General features: G+C 48.6%; 2 protein-coding genes across 2 annotated transcripts; one reads left to right on the top strand and one right to left on the bottom strand.

The window, feature by feature from the left end:
- Positions 1–1,363: 1,363 nt before the first annotated feature.
- GUCA1A (guanylate cyclase activator 1A) lies at positions 1,364–6,594 on the top strand. The gene is made up of 4 exons (XM_056361976.1): positions 1,364–1,801; positions 3,715–3,864; positions 4,421–4,511; positions 4,893–6,594. Exons 1-4 carry the CDS (start codon positions 1,604–1,606, stop codon positions 5,051–5,053), a joined length of 600 nt encoding a protein of 199 aa, XP_056217951.1. The 5' UTR covers positions 1,364–1,603; the 3' UTR covers positions 5,054–6,594.
- Positions 6,595–9,209: 2,615 nt separating this feature from the next.
- On the bottom strand, positions 9,210–16,231 carry GUCA1B (guanylate cyclase activator 1B). Its single transcript, XM_056361977.1, has 4 exons — positions 15,754–16,231; positions 13,497–13,646; positions 11,967–12,081; positions 9,210–11,344 (listed from the first exon to the last, which is right to left on the bottom strand). Exons 1-4 carry the CDS (start codon positions 15,955–15,957, stop codon positions 11,217–11,219), a joined length of 597 nt encoding a protein of 198 aa, XP_056217952.1. The 5' UTR covers positions 15,958–16,231; the 3' UTR covers positions 9,210–11,216.
- Between the last annotated feature and the right edge of the window lie 417 nt (positions 16,232–16,648).

Raw genomic sequence — 16,648 nt, 5'->3', positions numbered from 1 at the left:
CATTGCCCGTTCTGGAGAACAGGATGCACCTTCAGCAAGTACTTCTTGAAAGAGTTGGCGAGCCTGTATCCACATTTAATATGCAACCTTTGTGCTAGTAATGAATGCCTCAATATCGCAACCCCTCTGTGTGCTTCAGGAGGGCCTACCCCAGCCGTGCCCCCTGTAGTGGGTGGCTCAGAGCCCAGGGCACCCGCTGAAGGCTCACCTTGCTCACAGGTGCTGTACACGGTGGGGACCTGGCCCTGCTGCCGCCGGTGAGTGCAGGATTAGCACATCCAATTAGCGCTCCTCAGTCTACTTCCTTTTTCCTAACTGTTTTACACTTGTGTGACCGCTTGCTCTAGCAGAGCTATTTCTAATTTGCTTCAGTGCAGAAGCAATACCGAGCGCTGCAACATGTAAAAGTTGGGTACTTTGCCTTAAAGTTGCCAGATATAAAAAAGTAAGTGTTCTGGGTCAGGCTCTCTGGGTGGAGATCCGGTAGTCACATTTATTTCATTTCTAGTGGAGGAGCTGGCCCATGCTGCTCCCTGAGGATATACTTTTTTATCTCCCAGTCCTCCTCTGAATGCTGTGTGTCAGAGTAAAACAACATTAGTTTCGGTCATGTTTACATGGAGAATTTTTCATGGTAATTCATCATCAATGAAAATCAAAGCTGTGAATTCAACCCCACCGGTGTCAGCAGAGTGCTGGTAATGCAGCAGCCAGGACATGCTCCGGAGGCGTGCCACAAGTGGGGAGATTCCGTGGAAGAAACACTCAGCTGGCAGGACCAGAGAGACGGAACACGGGGACCCAGCCGCTGGGAGGGGAGGGAGCTGCCCCGGGAGAAGGTCACCGTAGCATCCGGTGTCTTCATTTAAAGCACTTAAAGCTTTACCATTCAAAGCAATTATGTTTCTATGTTTGTCTCAGCACACCAAATTTACCCTCAGAGCATCTCTTGTAGGAGCTGCAACGGCACTTCCCCCTCCCTGAATTTCAGGCTCAAGCTGACAGCCCGTCTGGCAACCCGCCAGCCGCCGCAGGCTGCGGGGCACCGAAGAGACAGTAACACAGCACAGCGCCTTCCCAGTGGTTTTTTTCTTTCTTTCTTATTACTCTGATTTTGATGCAAAAGTTACCGCTCGTGTGACCCCACACAAAATCATAAATGAAGTGGATTAGGAGATTACATCATCATGGAGAAAATTCCACCCTCATAATCTCCTGCTGGGCCTGTAATCTGCAAGATTCCCATTTTACCGCCTTTCTATTTTAACCCTGAGCTCTTAATGCCTGGCAGGAGCCCATCACCCTCCTGAGCCTCATTGGCCGGGGAGGGATTTGCTGGGTGCTTAAATGCCACCCGCATGTCCAAGGAGGGTCCTGTGCTTTTGGGTTTTCCTGGGGAGAGGTGTCTTCTTCATCCATCACCACCACCACTGAAGCGGTACAGCCCACGCGCCAAGCAGTCTGGTTTTTCCCCATACTGTCATCCCTGCAGTGCTTAGGGACATTTGGACTTTAAAGGCAAGAAGCAGAATTTAAAAGCAAGCCGTTGACTTTCAGAAAACATCCATTTTTGGCTGCAAAGTGACCAGCACTTGGTGTGGAGATGGGGAACATGGACGGGAAAGCCGTGGAGGAGCTGAGCACTACCGAGTGCCACCAGTGGTACAAGAAGTTCATGACGGAGTGTCCGTCTGGCCAGCTCACCCTGTATGAGTTCAAACAGTTTTTTGGCTTGAAGAACCTGAGTCCATCAGCGAACAAATACGTTGAGCAAATGTTTGAGACATTTGACTTTAACAAGGTAAATATTGTCCTTCCCACTTAGCCCGTGCAGGGACCGGCTGTGCTCTGCTCCCTGCGTGTGATGGTGTGCGGTGTATTTGTGTGTGTGCAATACAGATGTGTATGTAAGTACGTATGGTCTGGTGCTCTAGATTGTAAAAGTTATGTAAGGCAAAAAATGTCAGCAAAACCTCCTCAGCTGCCGACTGCTCTGGGAGAATATAGACTTATTTCAGAATTTATATTTTCCTTTTGGTTTAAAATTATTGAAATAGTGGGGGTTTTATCTGGTAGCCTGTGATCCCTTTAAAATGAAGTGCCCTTTAATCCTTAAATATCGAATGTTGTGACAGCAAAGAACAAGCGAGCAGCGTGAGAACAAGCGCTGCATTCATGCAGAAACAGTGAGTTCCCGAGCCATGCAGCGTGGCAGGAGCTATGGTTTACAGAACAGCGTGGGTTTGTTTTTCTATTGTTTTAAATTATAACCGGATTACAGTTTCATTGATTTTATTACATGTGCTCAGTCCCACATGATAAGGAGCTCAGGTCCCTTGCTCCCTGCGGAGAGGCTTTGCACCCCAGGCTGTCGCTGAGCCGGAGCCCCGGAGCAGGGCAGTCCCGGAGCACCTGCACACCTTTGGGAGCACGGTTTGCCCAGCTCAGGAGCCGAGCCAGTGAAGCAGATGGATGCTGTGTCTCCGAGAGGAAACAACATCCTCCTTTACTTGCAAATGATTTGAAATTGCACCTCGTGAGATGAGAAATTTATTTTATGACAATCCGAAGGGTTTAGTGGGCTTAATCCCACCAAAAATAAGACAGTTCCGGTCCTAAATCCCTTAGGTGTCTTGCTTGTGCCTTGGCCCTGCCTGAAGAGGGAATTGGTGTGCAGGAAATCCTGCTGGTGGGGGCTCAGGAGCTATTTATACCTAATCTGGCTCCCGCAGCAGTGGGATAAAGCAGATGATCTTTTCTTGAACCGGCCCCATGCTCCGGTGGCTCTGTTCATTGACAAGACTGGTTCATTCTCTAACGAAGGCTGTTTGTGGTTTGTAGCAGGTACCATTGTCCTCCAAAGTGCTTTGTGCCTTCATGGTGTGTGCCATCGACGCGCTGTGTGGAGGCACTAGGCACTTTAGCAGGCTTCCTACAGGCTGTGAAGGTCATGGGGCAACGTCTGGGGGCAGGTTTCTGGCACGTGAGCTCACCCCGGCAGCTTTGCGTTGGTAACCTGGCTGGAGAGCAGTCTGCGGGTCCAGCCGAACGTCTCTTAATGCTGTGGCGTGAGCTGGTGGTGAGCAAACACTTAGGAGGAAAGTCAAAGATAAAACTGTTTGTGCTTTTGACGTGATCAAACGTGAAGCAGACACACAAATGGCAGAGGGACAGAGCAGCGCCTGCCCGGCCTGAGATGTCAGCAACATGCTGGGGTAACTCCGTAGTTCACTCCTCTCCCAGAGGTCTGCATGTGAGACCCTTTTGCAGCGAAGAGCTATAGGTGTGTGCAGCCAGGGTAAGGTTAGGTAATCCTTCAGATACCTAACCATCAGGGTTCATCTGCATAAGCCTGCTCCTCTTTGACCGCTCAATTACCACTGCTTTGCATAGAGCGATTTCCTTAGCACAGGCTCGCTTTCGAGGCTTTGCCAGTCCTCAGGCCAGGTGCACACACCAGTCGGTTTGTTACCAGCATGCCACGGCTCTGCACAGATTCACATGGAGCCCTCACCGTATGGTGCATTGGTTTTAACTGGTGGGCACACGGGGACCTGTGCCGGAGCCTTGCTGCTCCCCCAGCCCCTGCTCTCAGGGTGGTGGCCACACGCTGAGGTCTTCCAGCGGGGACTTCCAAAAGTGACACCAGGAAAATCACTTACTGCCTGACTCTTTGCTTTTCATCTCACCTAGCTTCTAACCTTCTGCTTTCAGGATGGCTACATAGATTTTATGGAGTACGTGGCAGCTCTGAGTCTGGTCCTGAAAGGGAAGGTGGATCAGAAGCTGCGGTGGTATTTCAAGCTCTACGATGTGGACGGGAACGGCTGCATTGACCGGGGAGAATTGCTGAACATCTTCAAAGTGAGTGGGCTCAGCTTTTCCCGTTTCTATCACGGACAACTGTCATCAGTCACAGGTAGCCAAGAAGGTTGTAACAAGGGTATTCCAACCCAAAAGTCAGCTCCCTGGTACAATTAGCAGGCTCTGGCCCAACCAGCTGCTTGTCCCCCGCTGGTGCTCCTGCCAGGCTGGCTGCCCTGGCCAGACCTGTCTCGAACACCCTCCACGGGCACCTGCACGCTCCGACACGCAGCAACCCCTTGTCTCTTTGCACATTGCTTAACCACGTCCACTGAAACCCTGGCTGAGATAAGCACTTGAATTTAATCTAAGGATTTTCAGAGGTGAACAGCTCCTGGTTTGTCTCAGTATGCCCACTTAATCTCTTAATGCATTGATTGCCTTTTAAAGTTATTTTAATCTCCAGATTTTTAGAAAGGACTTACTCCCTTTAGAACCTAACTGCCTGCAAAAAAGTTTGGCTTCTCATGTGCAGTCACTCAGCCACTTGTGCCGATGGACACCCAAACCTATGCAACGCTCAGTAATTGTCCTCTGTGTCCTTCTTTCCCTCCAGGCTATTCGAGCTATCAACCGGTGCAATGAAACGATGACAGCTGAGGAATTCACAAACATGGTGTTCGACAAAATTGATATAAACGGAGACGGTGAGGAACTTTCTTATGCAATGCCAAATACTGCTTCCACCTTCCCCAGTTCAGTCAGCCAGAGCAATTCCAGATGCTGGATGTCCCAAAACATGGGGAGAGCCAGCAGAGAGCAGCTCCCTGTGAAGGGTTGGCTCCCCAGCCGCTCCGTGGGCTGCAGCCAGCCCGAGGGGATGCTGCAAACTGCCCCTCGCCATGCCGGCGGGGATCTGCACGGGGTTTAGCTGTGATGGGGTTTGGGGAGTACGACACGCAGACCCAAGCCCTCAGGAAAGGTCCCATTTTATAGTCGGTGCCACTGCTGGGGGGCTGCTCCGAGGCGGTGGCGGGGGGAGAAAGGCTGCAGGATTTAACGGACCTTTTCTGAACGTGCTCTCGCAGGCGAGCTCTCCCTGGAGGAGTTCATGGAGGGCGTGCAAAAGGACGAAGTGCTGCTCGAGATCCTCACCCGCAGCCTGGACCTGACACACATCGTCCAGTTGATCCAGAACGACGGGAAGAACCCGCACGAGCTGGAGCAGGCAGCGGAGCCTGCCCAGTAGGCTCCCAGGATGCTTCCCTGCATCTCTACCTTTCCCCCCTCACATTACTCAAACAACTCGGGTTGCGGTGGTGGCAGCCGGTGAGCTGTCCCAGCACCAGTGCGACCGCGGTAGATTCCCCCGCTAGCACAGGGACCAGGATCTGCTCCGAAGGCGCTGCTGCCCTGGCAGATGGTGTGGGGAGCCTGGGGCCCACTGGGACTGCCTGGCCCAGCCTGGCCCCGCTGCGCCAGCCGGTGAGGGGAAGGCTGCTGTGCGGAGAGGGTGCTGCGACAGCTGCTCATCACGCTGGAAGCCCACAGCCTCCCCCGGGCTGCCAACGGGGCCCTTTGCTGGCCTGGGTGCTCTGGATATTGCTGCTGAGCGGGGGTAGAGTCTCATCCCCCCCGGGAAGGGGGAGCGGCACCAGGCGATGCAGTTAGATAACGCACCAAGGGAACCTCAAATTTCACACCAAGGCAGTGGCCAACACCAGCGTCTGTGGGGGACGAACCGCAGGGCTGCCTGGCACCTGGCCGCGGTGAGAAGGGATCCCCAAAGGACCTCAGCAGCAGACCTGAACCTTCTCTTCCCATATATATTTCCAGAGCACAAGATCAGCGGTTTTGGTCATTCCGTCTTTGATTTGTTATTCTGTTAGCAATTGTTAGGGATAATTAAGGTAAAAACATCTATGAGCTAGAAAAAGGGGAGTGGTGAATGCAGTGGATTTTCTTTGTTTAAAAGCATTCAAAACATAGAATGGTGCCTTTTTATAACAACCATCTGAACTTCAGGGGCATGTTTCTCCTTGAAATATCTGGAAGGGCTGCAATGGCAGTAACCTGAGAGGGGAAAGTTTTGATGTTTGTAGGAATATTCCTGCATGTCTTATCACCTCTATGACAAACTTAAACTCTCCTGTCAGTAACACTCTGTGGCACGCTCGAGCATCAGGTGGTTTTAACGGCAGCAGCAGCAGCAAATCGCCTGCATGGAGTTCAGAGGGGTGCGCTGCTGGAGACGGGCTAGGCACAGTGTCCGTGCCACGAGTGGCCACAAGTACCTGAGTATTCCTGAGCAGGCAACGGGTACCATCACCCCCACAGCACAGTGGGCTCAAGTACCATCCCCTGTGGAATTAAACCCAGTCACCTCTTAATACAGCATCCTGGGCACAGCAATCTCACCTGCTGGTGCCACGAGCAGGGGCCGTGCCCAGGAGCCAGCATACGCACAAGGGAGGCTGCGGCAGCAGTAGCCTTGCCCCCCCCCCCCCCCCCTCTGTTCCCGCACCCAGCGGGGGCTGTGCCTCAGCTGCTCCTGGAGAGGAGGTTCCTCATCTGATGGGAGCAAGTTTCAGGTGCAGTGAGGCAATACAGGACACCAGGAAGGATTTCTTGTCCAGCTGAAAGACTTGTTACTTAGCACTGAATACTTGCAATGCATAAGCAACTTTCTGACCATCTTTCCTGTGCATCTTTTTAATTTTTTGTGTTTTACCTGGAAGCTTTTGTACTTCCAGTGTTATAGTGAACTAATAAAGGTATTTTACAACATTATTCCAGGCTGTGTTTTTTCTCTCTTTCAATCGATCGTTCTGTTTCCAACAGGACAGATTAGCTGTCTTGTACAAGTGCAGGAACCTTTGTTTTGGCTTTGTTAAGGTAGTTCTTTTGCAAGAACAGCACAAGCGTGGGGAGAGGTCTGTTTTCTTCAGAATCAGGGCAGAAAAGGGGCTGCTCCCTGAGGTTCTTGCATCCCGTGGGTGTTGCCTGCTCTTCTGAACCTCATCTGCATTGAGCAAGCGTTGCTTGCTTTAATAAAACCTCACCCGCTGGGTAGTCCTACAATTCTTTCTTCCAGAGCTCTGCTTTACCCTCCCACATTTCCAGGCACCTCCTGCTTTCCTCCCTGCTGCCTTCTGGGCCACGTGTGGCAGCCCCACAGGTCCCTCCTGCCCCTGCTCTCTGCCCAGACAGGCAGCGGGTGCGGGATGCTCAGCCACGGCCCCTGACAGCCCGGTTCGGGCTCCGGTGGTGCTGGGTGGGCGCACAAACCACGGGTCACAGAGAGGAACCCTTTGATGGGCCAGCTTGTCCAGCCACTCCGCTTACACCAGTGCAAGAAAGAACAGGCTGCAATTGTCTTGTTAGAGCCAGGCTGAGCTGTTTACTCAGGGTGCAATACTTCTTGCAACAACATTAATTCCCCCTCAAAAGACGGGCACAAAAGTTACCGCACTTTGTCTTTACAACAGCAGCGAGGAGGGAGCTTGAGAGACACGGTCAGTCCTGCCCGTGCTTCCTTCAGCTCTCTCCTCTGCGTGCCCCAGAAGCTGCGAGAAGCAGCCCTGACAAGCCCGATTTCTATTTATAAAGACAAAGTTATTCTAAAAGGGCTGTCTCAGAACTGCTGGCTGGCCGAAGGCACCTTTCAAACCTCAGCGTCTCTCTCCAAAGGATGTTATTTCAGCCTCTAAGAAAGCAAATTAAAAATAATTAAAAACTAATATTGTGACTCTCTTTGCCCTAACTCAGGCATAATTATTTCAAACTAGTGGTGGCTGTTTGGGTGCCAGCACAGACGCACTGCTCACTCTTGTGACAATATCCCTGGTGATGAGGCAGCACAGCCCCTCTGGTGAGCATGGGAGAGGCTTTTTTTGGGAGCTGCCGTGGTGAGGGGCTGGCAGGGCTGCACAGCAGGTCCCACCTCTGCACCCCTTTGCCATGACCTGGGACAAGTCTCTGGTGCCAGGTTTGTTAAGAGTTACAGCTACACTAAAAGCTTTCGGTTTTTCACCATGCCATTTATCTCAGCAGGGTAATACGCTCGAGATACTTCCTAAACTCCTGAGGTGCACTTTCCTTTGAAGAGGAGGAGGAACGAAAGGTTTCCCCATACTGCCAGAGCTGAGCATGGGTGCTGGGAGAAAATGACAGTGCGGCAAGACCACAAAAAGTCCCCATAGCAATCAGCATGGGGATGTGTAAGCCCCTGCCTGGCCACTCTGTTTTTCAGCACGATGTCTTCAAGGGGAGGCTGCACACGGGTGCTTTGGGAATGACCTGGACACAAATCTTTCCTCTGGGCAGCCACCAAACTCCAGCTACCCATGGGCGAACATCCCCTCTCAGAACATCAAGTGTATAGACAAATGAAGAATATGGCTAAGCATCAAGTTCAATGTAATTATCCTCTCTTTTTCTCAGCCTCATCATTTTGCTGCTCAGCACTTTCCCCAGGAATGCACCTTCTGTAGTATTTTAGGATGCGATACCCCCCTGGCTCCTTTTCCCTGGTGCCTCTCCCCATCAGCCCCCTTCAACAACAGCCTCACCTTCAGCTTTCTAACCCGTTTGTTTCACCTTCAATCCTACCCAACCTCAGGGGCATCAAACATCAGAGCAGATGGTAGAAGCTCAGAAAAATCACACAGCATTTGCCTTTTCCAAACCATCCTGTTTCCCAGTTTAGACCAAAAAGAAATCCGATCAGTCAAATCCAATTCTAGCTGGCCTGTAAGTCTGGAAAATGGATTATGCAAAATGCCTGGCAAACAGCTTGATGTGAATGTTGAACTGAGTTTGGGAAGAGATCAAAGTGTTTATACCTATGGATTTAAAAATAGGACTAAGACTAAAGCACTTTGTGATTTCTTGACAAAAGATTATGCATTCGATAAGAGGAACAATTTTCCACTGGGTTATGCCAGCACTCACACAAGCGTTACCGGCCGTGTGCACCGCTGCCATCCTAGGTCTGCCCAGGCCAGGGGATGTGGAACCACCTGGCTGCCAAGTCCAACACTTGGAGCCCTAAATTCTTCAAGGTTCCCATTTCAGCCCCAGCAGGGTTAAAACAGGGGCCACGTGACTGCAGCGCTGCCAGCTCACTTCATTGTATGCATCCAGAGAAATTATTTTTAACTCTACACTTACCTTTTTTGTTGTCATTACACGTAAGTTAACCAGAAAGACTCCTTTCTGACTCTGCATCCACAACAGCAGCAGCATCTCTGCCTTACACTTGTCTCATCCAGGTTAGCTGTCACACCTCACAACTCCCTTTAATTCATTTACCTAAGTCTTAAAGGCTACAGTTTTGGTCAGACACTCAGGTGCTCACACAGGTCTTCACCTTCAAAGTGAAAAATAAATACTACAAAGCAGAATTGTAATAAATGATTCTTTATTAAATTCATGGTTACAAAATTTCTGCCAACTGCCCAAGTGCTCAGTGTTAGGATGCCCTCTACCACCGCAGCAGAGGACTGCCGGCGTGGGGGGGCCAGCCAGCTCCTTCCCCGCCTGATCTGACCAGCTGAACAGAACAAGAGAATTTCAAGCACTGAAGCAAACCTGCAGCGTGCAGCTGTAGGAACTAAACATCCACTTAACAACTGTGTGAGAAGCAGAGCGTGTTAATGTTGGTTGAGATGCTGAAATTTAAGGAATTAGATACTTGTATCCTCCCATGAAAACATTTGTCCACAAGTTGGAAAAAAATCAGTAAAGTGAATATTTTCTTCCAGGGCCCCAATTCAGAAGTTAAGATTTTTCTTTCTGATCTCTGGCTGATAAACTATTGAATTAAACGAGCTTTAAACAGCTGCCTTACAGCATGAACCAGGAGTCTAATCAGTTCCTATAAGTAAGCATGTCACAAGCTAGTGTGTATTTACAGAGAACTCTTAGAAAGGTTATTTAGAAGTCGAAATGTATATGCATTTGAACTCTAGCACTGATTGTGCCTTATCCTGAATACTTCCTCTAGTTCCTGAATTTGAACATCGGTCAAATTGATGAGACCACAAACCAGCAAACTAATGAACTAATGAAAGATACTGCAGTCATAATTAAAGGCCACAAAAAAAGGATTGCAAATCTTTTCATGGGCATGACCTGGCCCCCTGGTCCCATGGGAAAATTAAAATAAAACAATCTCATGTTACTTCCCTGGGGAAATTTTTCTTGCAAATAAGCCAATACATTTAATAAAGGTGAGCCAAAATGTTGGTTCAACACAAAATCTCTTTCCAGATACACGTATATATGTAGGAATGTGGATTAGAATAGCAGAGCTCAGCCTAGAACCTGTGCAAATTTTATATCTATAGTTGGTGGCTAAATTAAGTCCAGTGTAAAACCACTGTACTACTGCCGTAACTCCCTCAGATTTTCTGTCACTTGTTCCAGCCTGTGGTCCTGCCGATAAAGCAGTGCTAGTCCTCTTGTTACAGAGGCACCGCCGAGCAAAACCCTGCTCTTCCCTTCTCTCCCCTTCCACACAAAATTCCTCCCAGTGCAGTGACGGTCCTGGAGCTCCTGGAGCTCATTCAGTCTCCACAGGGCAGGAAAAGCTGTTCTAGAGTGATGGTTCAGTAAGAAACAGGGGCTCCAAAAAGGAGCAGAATCACACTTGTGCAAATCTGTCCTCTGAATGTGACTGTCAAGAAGTACAGTTTCCACTGCTGCTCACTGTTTGGAAATTGCATTTTTCCAGCCCCACAGAAACCCAGGTCTCTGAACAGGTACAAGGAACAAACTCCGGTTCACACGGGGGAGATGCAAGGAGTTCCTGCTCCACCTGTCCAGCCCAAACATTAGGTTTTCCTCAGCTCTGTCTATTGTTTTGGCTATCGCTTATAATCCAATTCTCATTTTTGATAGTGATATGCTAGTGTTCAATAATTTTACGTTAGTGTAGTCTACTAAACATGCATAAAGGCTGCCAGAGCACCTCTTCTGGTGTCTCTTTGGGTTTGATGTTGTTTGTATCTCTGCAGGCATGAGTGATGCAACTAGTCCGCACTGGAGACAGTACCACTGTGTCAGGATTTCTCACTTCCCCATCCAGCCTGTCATCAGAATAAAACCCTGCCCAGGATCCACTGCAGGAAGCCACAATAAGTTTGTTCCTTGGGGTGTAACCAAAAACCAGAGCTGGCAAACATGGTATTGTGTACACAGAAATAGTTATTCATGGGCCAAAAATAGTCTCTGGGTACCAGCAGTATGAAGCACATGGGTTTTAGATTGAGATATGGCTTCTTAAACCACTGAAGTTTTCATCTGGGTGCTGAGATTGTAATAAAAAGGAAAGCCACTACCACCCTAGAGTAAGAGAGCCACAGTTGTAGTCAGCATCGGGTTTTCAGCTGTATCAAACCCCAATTTTCTCAAAACAAAGCACTCTTTCTTCTCTGCTCAGAGATCCATCCCCCAGGGTTTACATCCATTTGCAACATCTTCATCACCCACTTATCTTTCCTGGCCCCATCAATGAACTCATCAAGAGATAACTGCCCTGTGGGTGAGATGAGGAGGACACAGGATGGGAAGACAAAACATGACAGATAAGAAGGTGGCAAGAAGTAAAAGCCATCTGAGTTTCAGAAAATATGCTAGTAAGACAAAAGTCAGGCTTCATTTCCCCATGTAGGGGAAGGCCAGCTAGCTGCAAGACAAACCACCGCGCTGTAACCCAACGCATTCACACCTGCCCCGTCCCGTGGGCTAACATGGAATGGGGCAGTAGCTTGCACATGCTCCTCCAGGACGATTGCAAGTCTGATCCTGCATGCTCCAGTTCAACTGGAGCCACTGTCTTTGCTCAGGCTAGTTGTGCTGGGCCTGGGACCAGTGCTCTGGCTACTGGGGCTTTCAGAGGACGAGAACGGTGTGGCAAAATCCCGACAGAACAGTGACCCCTCTGCACTTTACATTAAAATAACAATGAAAACTATTTCGTCCTGCAGCACCAAGTTTCTCTTGATTCTAACAAACAGACCAGAACCAAACCCAACGTGTCTAACATGACTAACAATGCTGAGTGACTTCTCGACAGATAGCCGTGATTAAAGCTAGCCTGCCCAGCACAGATAACTCCTCACTACGCATGAATGCGATCTGAGCCATCAGTCACTTACCATCCCCGTTCTCATCCACTAACTGAAATATCCTGTCCACCACCTCCTCTGGCGTGAGCAACGGGGTCCTCTCCTCCACCTCTGACCGACACACTTTCTTCAGCTTGTAGATAGACTGAAAAGAAGTCCACAGATTAAGAGAAGGGCTGGAAAATGAGAAGCAGTGAACTCCATTATCTTCCCAATAGCGTAAAGGTCTCTCACACTGGCTGCGGTTTTAACCTTTCTAGAAAGGTCTGCCACTCAGCAGCCTCAGACCTGTAATGAAACCTCCAACCTTACGCTCACACACACCGCAGATTATTTCATTTGCTCTTTGAAGCTGCTGTCCTCCTGTTTTCCCTACGCATATTGGTGAGACCTCAGGGTTCCTTTGCAAAGAGAGTTTCAAAAACCGGGAAAATCATCTGACATTTGAGAGTGATTTTTTCCCTAACATCTGAGGCCAGGCACATCTGGACTTACCCAGCCCTCTCTCCCAGGGAACTTGTGGCCCAGCTGCAAGATCAAACCTGTATTAGCACATATTTTGAACCATAGTTTCTGTTCCACTTTGTCACTGGAAAGGGGAAGATTTTATCTATTCCTCCCATGACAACCACCTGTTCATTATTAACTTTACTCCTTAGGCTGACAGGTTTTGTCTGAAGTCTGCCCAGAAAGGGGATTAGCAAGGGCCTAACACAGCTCCGGCCAATTCCTTGCTGACCTCAAAACTATAATTGAGCTTCCCCAGATGCTCCCACACCGCTGCTGCTGCTGCAGGTAACAGGCTGGTCAGACTTCCCAGTCTGTGAAAAAGGAATCTGTGGAAAGCAGGCCCTTTCTGCTGTGTCCTTGACATTGCATTTCACCCAAGATCCTACAACGTTTGATAAGCATTAAGCCTCACAAGCACTGCTGTGTGAGGGTAACAGCACCTGTGGTGCAGGGGTGATCCAGCACCATCGCCAGGGTATTCACCTACAGTGACACCCAGGTGCCCTGTGTCTGGCTGTCTGCTAAGCCCCGTGCCTCCCCCCCACCCTCACACAGTCACTAAACTGTGCTTCAAAGCTAAGCACAGAACACGGCAGAAACCCAGAAAGGAACAATTACAGAAGCGGTTTCTGTACTAATTTGTGCCCTCAGTGCATTCTCAGCAGCTCCTTGGGCAGGAAACTTGGCTCCTGTAAGGGACACGGGGCGAAACCCTCTTCCACTGGCCAGTGCCACGCATCTTGCTGTAGGAAGGTGGAACGGGAAGGCAGTGCAGAGACACAGGAGCTCCACTACAGCACCCAGGTGCTGCACTTCTGGACAGCTTCAGCAGCAGCAGGGGCCAGGCTGGCCACAGGGGGTATAAGTGATCCCTCAGCCACACCATCGGGCTCCAAACCACTGAACCCTTTCACCAAGGTCAGGCATTTTCACTTCATCACTCCCCACAGCTGCCTTGAAACCTAATTATCACCAAACCCATATAACATCATTACATTGCCAAAGAACAGCGATTGCTTAAAAAAAAGTGATTAGGCAATGCCTACTTACCTCAACAATTTCCAGCAGCTCAGGTTTATCTATGCAACCGTTCCCATCCTTGTCATATACTTTGAATGTCCACCTCAGCTTGTGTTCCAGTTTTCCTCGTAAAACAAGATTCAAGGCCGCTACATATTCCAGGAAATCGATGGTATTATCCTGTCGAAACAGAAAAGCAGCAGCTGAATGACACTTAACTGGGTATGGCTGATAGAAAACTGCTTACAAAACCTGGAGAAAAACTGCCAAAAAGATAACCCCTGGGACAGCTATTTATTTATATAATCACTTTGCAGAAGAGTTGTGCCAGCCCAGGCCATCAGCAAGCACAGCCGTACCCCTCCGCACCCAGGATGAGCCATGAGGAGCGTGACAGTGGAGAGCAAAGCAATCCTCCTGCAGTGCAATAAGGGGGGACACCCACCAGGACCCCAGGAGTGAGCAATTTAAACACCCCAAGACAAGACAGATTACATGGAGGATGGGGAGGCGGATGAGGACCAGTGCAGGAGGTGTTGACTTTTTGGGAAGGGATTGCCCTTCTCAATGTTCTCAATGACCACAGCTGCTTCATTGCTGAGACCGACACCCAGCCATGACCCCTTCCTTCCATCCTTGCCTCTCGTTTGATCTTGAGTCACCAGAGCAAGACTATGACAATGAAAGGTCACCGTTCAGGATGGAGCAACAATGATACCCACAATAAAAGCTTCACATCGAGTGCTCATCCTCCTCAAAACCCAGAGGTGGCGGGGAAGCAGGGCTCCTCGGCAGCCTCCAGCAGATGGCCGGCATGCAGATCAGCAGCACCCCAGGGCTCAGCCCCGTCCTCATCCCCGTACCCCCGCTCAGCCTTCCCACCCAGTTAACAGAACCCTCTGGAGGATCTGGGCTGTTCATCCCCCCCCGCAGGCTCTGCTGGGGGCACCAAAACCTCCGCCAGTTACTTACTCCGCAAGTGAAAACTGCTGCTCCTGGGCTGTGGAGGCCAGCAAGCATAACAAGGCAAACAGAGAATTGTTTGTTTTCTTACCATATTCCTAATGATCCTTTAGACTGTTGAGTCCTGCTCAACTGATTATATACCATGGACATATTTAAGCAAAAGCATGAACCCAGGACTAATTTAGCATTCCTAATAAATGCAAGTACCAGCATCCCTTGAAAACAGATTTTCAGCCTTACTAGGCAACCCTATAAACTAGGAACGGGACTTTGCTTTTTATGTGTACCATTTGCTCTGCAACCCTTTCTGAACAGCTTTCAGAACTGAATTTGGACCTGGACTTCGAGGTTTTTGCAGGAATTTGGGTTTTGCCAGCTTCAGATTCTGAGACAAGTCTGACCTGCCCATGCCTTCCATAGCTTCTTTATCCTTTCCCAAAAAATTACTTTTGTTGTTACCTCAGTGTGACTTTGCCTCTTGTTTTAAAGGAAGCTTAAGGGAAATTGGTATATCCGAGATGACAGACTTGTCTCCTCTTTTCCCATCTTGATACACAGCAACAAATAACCCTGTATTTTGAATATGATCAAGACCTTCAGGAAAAAAAAAAACAACCAAACCTGAACTGTTCGGCCACCGTTGCTTAGCCATTTCAAGATGAGAAAGGCAACTGTATCACATTTCTTTTGAGTATCTAAAATATCGCAGGCTAGTATCACGCTGGCTTTTGCAGCAGCACAGGGGTATGCATGAACTGCTACTAAACCAGAAAGCCCACTTTTCCCAGGTGTCTAATGACAAATACAGCAAAGGGAATCAAAACCAGAATGTCTGAATTGTTCAGCATTCCTTTGCTTTTGATCAGCTAAAATCAATATTTTGTTACCTGCCACCTATTCATACTGTATATATGCTTCCTTCAATGTATAGCAAGCCTGAATAGGACTTTTCTCCACTATAATTCCCTCTTTATCATAACAGATAGATATTTTTTTCCATGTAGCAACTTTGGCTATTTGAGGACCTTTCAACAATACAGTCTCAAAATGTAACTGCCTAAATGTCAACCTTTTAATCCCTCCTTAGTCCCTTAAGGGTACATTCTGTCTTTAATTTGCGTACAGACCTATGAGAAGGTAAATCCATACCAGCCCACACAGTAGTGCAGCACGTGCTCCTTCTGCCCCAGCAGATCCATCCCCCTTGCCTTAGTCTCATGAAGCATGGCAACAATGGTGAGAACTGCGCCAAACCACACCCAATTTACAGAAAATGTGCAAACTATGAGACAAATAATTGTAAAAACCCTTCACCACTTACCCCGTTCTTATCAAAAGCTCTGAACATGTTTTCAATATACTCTGCTGCTTCACGGTTATCCTGGACCCCGAAGAACCGCTTGAATTCGTGCATGAAGAGGGTCCCACTAGGACATTCAACCACAAATTTCTTATACCATTCCTGCAGTTCTGCAACATCAATCTCCGTCTGCTCCCCTTCGGCGTTGGTGAACTGCTGTCCCATTTTGCTCCGTAAAGCAAAATTAAAAAAAGAAGGAGCAAAAGGAAAACGCTGCCAAAGTCCTTTGCTTGTACGGTCCTTTTATCACCTTTAGGTTTTTTTGTTCTTTTTCTTCTCCCTGTCTTGTTCCTTTATTTGATGCCAATATTGTGTCTTGCTATTTCACCTTTTTGTGTGTGTTTTACTTTCTTCTTCCTCTTTCTCTCCTGCAGTTTTCACCACCACGGTCTTGTGTGCTCGCTTGGTGATTGTAGAATTGCTTCTCTGCATTAGGGCAGTATAACATGTGGCATCGGGCATGTATAAAAATAGCTAAGATCATTAGGAGATTCTCACCCATGAGTAAGAGACCTTCAGGTGTTCTGAGCTGTGCCCTATTTAGGAGCAGATCCCAGAGGCTCAGGGTCCTCCAGCACTTTAATGCCTTCATAACAAAGAAAATGGGAGCCAGTCTTCCCTTTACACATGACTTATAACCCCATTCACTTTACTGTAGTATTTCTAGAAAACAAAAAGGGATTGTAAGCAAACTTCCCTAACATTAGTTTTTTTGATACCAGCATGTATCACCTGCTTGTGGGGGATACCCAATGTTTCAGTGAAATAGGACGGAGTAACAAACAACAATTGCAGAAAGCAAACCCTAAAAAAAATAAGACAAATCAAGTAACACGGCTCACATGAAAAAAAGCTG

This window comes from Falco biarmicus, chromosome 16, assembly GCF_023638135.1.
Source record: "Falco biarmicus isolate bFalBia1 chromosome 16, bFalBia1.pri, whole genome shotgun sequence".
Classification (NCBI taxonomy): domain Eukaryota; kingdom Metazoa; phylum Chordata; class Aves; order Falconiformes; family Falconidae; genus Falco; species Falco biarmicus.
Note: the sequence above shows the minus strand (reverse complement) of the source record. Positions and strands in the feature narration are given on the sequence as shown.